The sequence below is a fragment of the Oryx dammah genome, unplaced genomic scaffold (assembly GCF_014754425.2).
Source record: "Oryx dammah isolate SB20612 unplaced genomic scaffold, SCBI_Odam_1.1 HiC_scaffold_5, whole genome shotgun sequence".
In the NCBI taxonomy this organism is placed as follows: domain Eukaryota; kingdom Metazoa; phylum Chordata; class Mammalia; order Artiodactyla; family Bovidae; genus Oryx; species Oryx dammah.
This window is the reverse complement of record NW_024070189.1, coordinates 66,763,806-66,772,707: the sequence shown is the minus strand read 5'-3', so window position 1 is coordinate 66,772,707 and position 8,902 is coordinate 66,763,806. Positions and strand designations below refer to the sequence as shown.

Sequence of the window (8,902 nt, the reverse complement as noted above, 5' to 3'; positions counted from 1 at the left end):
GAGCGCTGAAGAATTGATGCTTTTGAACTGTGGTGTTGGAGAAGACTCTTGAGAGTCCCTTGGACTGCAAGGAGATCCAGCCAGTCCATACTAAAGGAGATCAGTCCTGGGTGTTCATTGGAGGGACTGATATTAAAGCTGAAACTCCAATACTTTGGCCACCTGATGCGGAAAGCTGACTCATTTGAAAAGACCCTGATGCTGGGAAAGACTGAGGGCCGGAGGAGAAGGGGACGACAGAGGATGAGATGGTTGGATGGCATCACCAACACAATGGACATGGGTTTGGGTGAACTCCAGGAGTTGGTGATGGACAGGGAGGCCTGGCATGCTGCAGTTCATGGGGTCGCAAAGAGTTGGACATGACTGAGCGACTGAACTGAATTAAGTAGCTGGCAGCCCTGCCCACTACAAACTCAGTATTGATCTGAATTTGCCCTGTGCCGCAACCTTGTAACCTCCCCCCTCATCACAGCCTGGAGCAGCAGAGCAGCGCTTCCACCCTCAAACACAGCCAGTCACCACACCACACTGAGGCTGCCAAAGTGGACATGTGGGTTGGTAGATGGGGGAGCGTGTTCAGTTGGGGGCAGATGGATGCATGGGTGGATGGACAGCTGGATGCCAAGTGGACAGAAGGCTGGGTAGATAGATGGATAGTGGTGGTTGGAGGCTGGTGGCCTAAGAGAAAGTGGGTGCATAATTGTGGATGGCTGGATGGGCAGATGCTGGGTGGGCAGACCTCAGTTGATCTCTGCCTGAGTCTGCCCACAACTGCTAAGGTCAGCTGGAGCCTGTCCTTCCCCTGTGCCCTCCTTTCCCCCTCAGCCCAGCTTGGCCAGGGAACTTCAGGGAACAGCAGGGACATTGAAGAACTGATAGAACAGCCCTGTCAGGCTCTAGAACCTTCTATGGGGCTATGTAACAGGCGATCTTTGACCCTCACAGCCTCCATCTCCTCCCCTAGCCTCCCTGAGACCACCCAGGCAGGAAGCCACCCAGGGAGGGGGCTGAGGGTGACATCCAGAGTCCTCCAGCACCAGAGTTGAGTGGGGCGTCTGAAGTGGAGGAGGGGCTCCAACGACTCAGCCCTGCCCCAGGGCTCTAGCTCACGCCAAAGAAAATTCATGAGGCCCCCAACTGACCAGTGATGCTAGCAAGGGGAGCTGGCCAGGCAGGGTACAGGGGTCCTGGGGGAAGAGGTGTCTCCCAGGGCCAGGGCACTGGCCTCTGGACACCCTGCTCAGCCCGGTCCCCCACAGAGCCCTGAGGTCATCTGGGGGAGCAAGAAGGGGACTACAGTGTCTGACCTCCAGTGGTGACAGGACCCTCCATGGAAAGGAGGCTTCCGGCAGAGGCCACTGAGGACTTCCTCTGTGCAGGGGGCAATGCTGGGAAGTGGGGACCAAGAGCAGGAAGCCCAGGGTAGGGGGTACAGCCAGACCATCAGCTCCCCTGGCAGCAGCTCCCATGGGCTCAGTCACCCAGGGGCAGAAGCAGATGTCCCTGGAGCAGCCTAGGAGTAGGGTTCAGTCTTCCATCCCCTCCCCCTGGTGCTGGCTCTGCTCCTCCAGGCATCTGCCCATCCCTTTCCTCCCCAACCCCTACTCTGTCTCAGTGTCTCCACCCTTTCCTGTCCCCCATCTCTGCCCAGAACCTTCTTCCTCTGTTGAGCCCACCTGTCCCTTCCTCATGGTTCCCTCCACTGATGCCCTGGTCATTGTGTCCCCCTTAGCACTGCCCTCTGATCACTGCAGGCATCTTTAACCCAAGGGTTCTTCGTTCATGCAGGCAGAGGCTTGGAGCTGGAGGGGCCAGGTGGTGGTTGGGGGGGGGGCGGGGTTGGGGGCAGCAGGCCCACGGCTTGCAAGGACCTTGGCTGCCAGGGCAGCAGGAAGCCAGGTCAGGGGCTGGGAAGAGACCCATTCACCAGGCTGGCTGCCCCCCACCCGGGTTAAGGGCCCAGCTTCCCGAGAAGGGCCCAAACCTCCGGCCTGGGGAGGGACCGCATCTCGGAGCCTCCTTCCTGTGCGGCTTTTCCCGGCACCAGGGATAGGGGGATGGAGCCAAAGAGCCAGACTCGGTTCACACACTTGGGCCCTCCGAATTGAATCTCAGCTTCCATCCCCTGATGCCAGGCACCCCCAGCCTGACCCCCAGCCCCAGCCCCCCAGCCTCACCCTCCAACCCTTGGACCACCAAGCTTCAGCCTCCTTCTTCTGTCCCCAGCCCTCTATAGCCACCTCCTCAGCTCACCCCAGCCCCCAGTCCCCCCAGCTTCAGCCCCTCCTCTGCCCCTAGTCCCCCAGCCTCAGCTCCCCCTCTCTGCCTCCAGTCCCTGAACTTGGGTCCCAGATTCTGCCTCTGACAATTAAGATGTTGAGAAGAGGGCATTCCCTGGTGGTCCAGTGGCTAAGACTCTGTGCTCCCAATGTAGGGGGCCTGGGTTCATCCCTGGTCAGGGAACTAGATCCATCTGCTGCAACTAAACATCCAGCAGCTGCAAAGAAGACGGAAGATGCTGAGAGCCACGGCAAAGACCCCCGCACAATCAAATAAGTTAATTAAAAAAAAAAAAAGATGCTGAGAACACAGATGGGCAGAGCTGATAGTGCTTAGAAACTGGCATCTCCCAGCAGGTCCTCTCACTCTGAAGTCAGGGAAACTGAGGCACAAGTCACACCTAAAGTCAGGCGGGGGTGGGTGGCAGCCAGGACACTCCACCCTTTTCCTCCTGCGTGCCTGCTGTGCTCAGAGTCTGGGGTCACAGCACAGGCCACAGTAGACAACCGCCCCCCCACCCCCGGCCATTCCCAGTACAGGGGGGATATGACATCAGCCATTTGACCTCTCTAAGGACTTGGAGGAAGTGGGGGAGGAGAAGCTGGCTGGGGCGCTTCCCACTCAGGAGGCTGCGTCTGGACACAGCCCAGCAGAGAAGGCACGTGCTAGGTCCGGAGGCTGCCAAGTGCCCAGGCTCCGGCCGCGGCCTGAAGTTGGGGTTTTTCCCTCTGCCACGGGGCAGCCGTGGAGTGTCTGCATGCTCAGAGGGTGTTTCTAAATCCACTCTGGTGCCCGGTGGTGAATGGCCTTGAGGGAACCCAGGACCAGGCTGAGGGTGGTCTACACAACGGAAAGGGCAGACGGATTCAGGCGTTGGGGACACGAGGCTCTCGGGCCTGGCTGATGATTGCTGTGGGTCCCCTCCCAGGCGTCTCTTCGGAAGACGCTCCGTGGCCCCGGGCTCCCATCCCGCCTGCCCGTTAGGCAGGCGCACGGGAGACAAGCTCAGAGGTGGGTAGTGCGGTGTCCTAGGCATCGTGGGCCGCAGCCCCATCATCCCCAAGAGACCCCACCACCCCCACAACACCCTCACCCCTGGGGGACCTCCCCCCTCCCCGGCTCCGCCAGGACCCCTCTCCGGGAGGTCCACCGCAGGAGAACCCCAGCACCGCAGCCCCAGCTCCCAAGAGACTGCTCCCCACCGCCCCCGCGCGGCCGCTCCGGGTAGTGAAGACCGAGAGTCGCACGACGGCGCGAACCTGGCGCCAGCCCCAGGCCTGGCTCCTCTACCGTCAGCCCTCTCCTGCCTCCATCTTCCGAGGTTGCGTTCCTAAAAGCGAGGCCTGGAACCGGTCCAGGCCTTCTGCCCTCCTGTTCCTACTTCGGCCGCTCCCCTACCCCGCCCCCGCACCTCCCGCCCCCAGCCCCTGCCCCTCTGTCGCCTCCGGGGTCGTCTGGGGTCAGAGTGGGAAACCCCCTCGGGAAACCCCCGGGGAGCAGCTGGAGGAGGGGAAGCGGGGTCGCGGGGTCGCGGGGCGGCGGGAAGGAGCCCAGGACGCCACTATTTAAGCCACCACCCCCACGAGCAAGGGACAGAGCCTGGCCGAGCATGGAGCGGGGCCGCGCCCTCCTGCTTCCCCTCCTTCTGGGGCTGCTCCAGCCCGGCCGCGGTGAGCGGGGAGGGGACGCAGACGCGCGTGCAGAGGTTGGGGAGGTGATGGGGGACCCCACATAGGGGCCTGGGAGGAGGAGGAGGGCGGGGCTGAGACCTCGGTCGCCCGCAGGTGGGCCGCTGGAAGTGGATCCACCTGAGAGCCAGGTGGCGATGGCCGTGGGAGAGTCGCGAAACTTCACCTGCCGCATGACCTGCGCGGACGGCAGGGTGGCCTCGGTGCTGTGGCGGGGCCTGGACACCAGTCTGGGCGCCGTGCAGTCCAGCGCGGGCCTCAGCGTCCTGTACGTGATCAACGCCTCGCTGTCTGCGGCGGGGACCCGCGTGTGCGTGGGCTCCTGTGGGGACGTGGTCCTCCAGCACCGGGTGCAGCTCCTGGTATTTGGTGAGCCCCCGCCCCTGCCCCCGCCTCTGCGCACTCGAGGCCCCAGCCGGCAGCCCTGCTTTCCCTCCGTCCCTTGGCCACCTCCGCCTGGAACGCTTCCTGGATTGCCCACCACGTCCCCCCTCATAGCCCGCCTCGCAGGTCCTCCAGAGTCGCTCTGCGGTCCCCGTTCTCCGCGCATCCCTCTCCCCCATCCCCCCTCGATCCTCCAGGACCTCACCCCTGCCGTTTCTGCTCTGGACTCGCTCTGACACCTTATATTCTACCCACACAGGCTGTGGTAGTGGATCTCCCCTGTCCCCGTGGCCCAGGAACCCCAGGAACCCCAGGCCCCCTCCACGCCCCCTCCTCGGGGCGCAGCCCTAAACCTCCCGGCTCAGCTCACCCTCTCCTCCCCTCCCCCACAGCCTTCCCTGACCAGCTGACTGTATCCCCTGAGGCCGTAGTGCCAGGGAGGGACCAGGAGGTGGCCTGCACAGCCCACAACGTCACACTTGCTGGCCCTGACACCCTCTCCATGTCCCTGCTCCTGGGGGGTCGGGAACTGGAGGGAGTGGAAGCCCTCCCGAATGTGACTGAGGAGCCCCAGGAAGGCGAGGACCCGCTGTTCCAAGTGACCCAGCGCTGGCTGCTGCCCGCCTCAGAGACCTCCAGCCTGCACACCCTCCACTGCCAGGTGACCATGAGGCTGCCCGGCCTGGAGCTGACCCGCCACCGGAGCATTCCAGGTGAGCCTGCGCCCGCGGGGAAGTGGACAAGGTCACACCGCCCAGCACCTGAGTTCCTGGTGAGCCCTGAGTGGCTGCCCAGCCACTCGTTGGGAGTCCTGGCTCCTCCCTGTGCCCGCTGGGTCTGCACCTGGACAGGTCCCGCACCACCAGATGGAGGGAAAGTCACCTTCCATCCTTCACCTGGGCCCCAGTGGCAGCCAGGGGGCTACTTCTCACTGGTTCATTCACTCAACAGATTTGTAGCGCACCTACCCTGAGCCAAGCCCACCGAGGTGCTACCCCTCCTCTGCCTGCAGCCCTCCGGGGCTCCCACCTCCCTCTAGGTGAAAGTCCAAGCTGGCTGCACCCACCCACAGGGCCCTGCACACCTGTCCTATCCCCTCCCTTCTTCCCCTTCACTCACACTGCAGTTCCTCCCACCCTTCAGGGGCAGTGCTGCCCCAGGGCCTTTGCATCGCTGTGCCCTCCATGGGAATGCTCTTCCCTACAGCTCCCCAACCCCCCTCAGATCTCCTTCCCACTGAGGTCTCCTGCCCAGTGAGGCTTGCCCTGATCTTCCTGCCCAAGAGGTCCCTCCACCCACACACACACACACAGGCCTCTTCTCTTCCCCTGTTGAATGTTTCTTGACACCTTTTATCAACATCCGACTCGTGTGCTCACTTCTCCTATCATCTGTCTCCCGTGCTGTTGGTTTCACTAAGATAGGAATGTGTTCATGGCTGTGTCCCCAGAGGCTAAAACAGCGCCCAATGCATGTAGGTGTTCAGTAGATACATCCTGAATGAATGAATGACTGAATAACTGTTATCCTGGGGGCCTGGCCCATAGTAGGTGCACAATAAATGCTTGCTGAATGCAAGAATGAAAACATTTAATGTGGGTCCTGGCACACAGTAGGTGGTCAGTTCACGTCAGAGGTTACTGTTTAATTTGCTCTCATCTGGGACAACCCCGCCCATATCACCAAGCCTGTGGCAGCCTCTCACCAAGCAAGCACAGACTGGTTCTCTGACAGGGCACCCCAAAACTCACATTAATGACTGGAGTCCTGGGGGCGTGGAAGGTTTGGCTCAGGTGAACTGAGATAAGGGAAGTGGGGTGGGGTGGGAAGACCCTCAGTCTCTCATCTGCACCACGAGGTGGGGCAGAAAGAAACTGCAGAAAGAAAACTCAGGCACATCCTTGTTCCTTAGGCGGGCCCTCCCTCCCCTCCTCCCCCCCTCCTCTCCTCCCCCCCTCCCCCCCACCCCCTTAGCCCCATAATAATAAAATCCAATGCCCAAATCACTCTGCAGCCAGCCCCTAGATGAGAGTCCCTAGGAGCTCTCATGTCTCTTAACAGATTTAGACACTCACTGGTGTGTGTGTAGGGGGGGGCATGTCAGACCCCGATCCCGACCCTACCCACTGGGATACCCTGCAATTCATCCAAGTGAAGGACAGGGCTTGGAGCAGATCAGGTCCAACCATGTGTTCCAGGAGGAGAGAGGGAGGTAGGAGAGGGGCCTGGGCAGCAGGTAGAAAACAAACGGCTGCTGCCTTTTCCAGTCCTGCAGGGCCTGACCTCCCCGGAGCCCCCCAGCATCACCTTCTCAGAGCCCCCCGCCATGACCCCCGCAAAGCGCAGCATCACAGCATCCCCGGAGCCCACTGATACAACCACCCCAGAGCCCTTTGTCATGAAGCCCCCGAAGCCCCCCATCAACACCTCCCCCGAGCTGGCCTCCACCTGCAGCCCCACAAGTCCTGGCTCCGCGCCCAGGAACAGCTCCACCAGGCCGTGCCTCCCGGAGATCCACCAGTCATCAGCATCAGGGGCTTTGGAGCTGCTGTGCGAGGTGCCCTGTGGTCCCGGCATGGCCGTGCGCTGGACCCAGGCCCCTGGCGGGCTGGAGGCCTACGAGACGCGGGAGGAGGGGGCCCAAGCTTGGCTGAGCAGCAGGAGCATGCTGTGGTCCGGGTGCCATCCTGAGGGCTGGTTCCAGTGTCGCCTGGACCCTGGGGGCCACACAGCCAACCTGTATGTGGTCCCGGAAATCTGTGAGTTTGGGGGCTGCAGGGGCCTGGGAGGGAGGGGAGCCTTGTGTCCAGGCCTTAGACAAGAAGTGCCCTGCTAGTCAGCCTGTGTCCTCAGCTGTCTAGTGGGCTTCCCTGACCCTTTAAGGGTCACAAGTCACAGCTGCCTGCATGGCGATAACTAAGTTTCAGGGACCCTGCAGCTGTCATAGCATTTTGTAAACCCTATAAACTCAATGGACTGAGACAGCCTGTGGAATAGAAACAAGACACAGACACATCAGTAACTTCAGTTTTTCTGAAAGCCACATTCAGGACGGAAAAAAAGTAAAAATAAGTTTGATGCTATATCATCAAACCCAGTATATCTCAAATGTTATCATTTTAACATGCAGTCTATTAAAAAGCATGACTGAAGTTTGTTTTCCGACTAAGTCTTCAAAATGCAGTGTGTGTTTTACATGGACAGTGCTTTCCACCCAGACTGGTCACACTTCAAATGCAGCTGTGGTGAGGGGCCCCTCACTGGACTGCCCACTTTAAAAAAAATATTTATATGGTGCTTTATTTACTTGGCTGCATCGGGTTTTAGTTGCAGCTTGCAATATCTTTAGTTGTGGCATGTGGGATCTAGTTCCCTGACCAGGTATGGAACCTGGGTCCCCGACACTGGGAGTGCAGAGGCTTAACCACTGGACCATCAGGAAGTTCCTGGACTGCTCACTTCTAACTACAAGGTCCTATGTACCTTTCGAAAGAGTTGCTCTAAAGGCCTTTGGGGGCTTTCCTGTTGGCTCAGATGGTAAAGAATCGGCCTGCAATGCAGGAGACCCAGGTTCGATCTCTGGGTCAGAAGATCCCCTGGAGAAGGGAATGGCAACCCACTCCAGGATTCTTGCCCACTCCAGCATTCCATGGACAGAGGAGCCTGGTGGGCTACAGTCCATGGAGTCAGACACAGAGTCAGACACAACTGAGTGACTAAACACACAAAGGCCTTTGGCTAGTCCAGGGATTTTTGTACATTTCACAAAGGTGTTTTAAACTGTTAAGTCCTTTGTACAGTTTCAGGGAACCTGGTCAGTCTGTGAGCCCTTAGCAGGCTTTGCCGGGCTGCTCCCCAAGCCTGAAGAGGGCTGCAGGATTCCAAATGCCTCTCTCTCCAGGCTCCCCGGCAATGTCAGCTGCCCTGTGGACCAGCAGCTTGGCGCTGGGGCTCCTTCTCCTGGTGTTCCTCACCTACCGCCTGTGGAAACGCTGCCAGCCCACAAGCTGATGACCTGGGCCTCACATCCCCACCCCACGTAAACCACACGAAGGGAGACTTTCCTTCTACTCGGTTGTGACTAGAAGACGTGGGCAGCGTTCTGGACAGCAGGCAGTGACTGAGGGCTCCCTACCCTGATGGCCGGCACATCCAGACTCCCCAGCTGGCTGGGTGTCCCTTCCATGGGCCCGTGGGGAGCCGACCCTCCACTGTGCAGAGCTGGAGAATAAAGAGCATCTAGTCTGACCTTAGTGGTTTCTGTCCGGGTCCCATGACATGGGAATCCTCCACACAGCTCCAAACATCCTCTGCTCTAGGTGACTCCCCCAGAGAGGCAAGGAAGGACAGACACCACCGCAGCCAGGGCTGGGGGAAGCGGGCGTGTATTCTGCCTGGGGCCCCTCCCTGCATGTGGGAACGCTGAAGCTTAAAGAGTAACTGCTGCTGCTAAGTCGCTTCAGTCGTGTCGACTCTGTGCAACCCCATAGACCGCAGCCCACCAGGCTCCCCCGTCCCTGGGATTCTCCAGGCAAGAACACTGGAGT

General features: G+C 60.1%; 1 protein-coding gene across 1 annotated transcript; it reads left to right on the top strand.

The window, feature by feature from the left end:
- Positions 1–3,578: 3,578 nt before the first annotated feature.
- On the top strand, positions 3,579–8,603 carry MADCAM1 (mucosal vascular addressin cell adhesion molecule 1). Its single transcript, XM_040240294.1, has 5 exons — positions 3,579–3,953; positions 4,068–4,340; positions 4,748–5,068; positions 6,623–7,114; positions 8,257–8,603. The coding sequence occupies exons 1-5, from the start codon at positions 3,893–3,895 to the stop codon at positions 8,364–8,366; spliced, it is 1,257 nt and encodes a 418-aa protein (XP_040096228.1). The 5' UTR covers positions 3,579–3,892; the 3' UTR covers positions 8,367–8,603.
- Positions 8,604–8,902: the final 299 nt, after the last annotated feature.

Excerpts from the sequence above, each read along its gene's own strand:
- MADCAM1 (XM_040240294.1), top strand. The coding sequence starts at position 3,893 with ATGGAGCGGGGCCGCGCCCTCCTGCTTCCCCTCCTTCTGGGGCTGCTC. Across the intron at positions 3,954-4,067 it reads GCTGCTCCAGCCCGGCCGCG|GTGGGCCGCTGGAAGTGGAT; the intron begins GTGAGCGGGGAG and ends GGTCGCCCGCAG. Across the intron at positions 7,115-8,256 it reads GTATGTGGTCCCGGAAATCT|GCTCCCCGGCAATGTCAGCT; the intron begins GTGAGTTTGGGG and ends CTCTCTCTCCAG.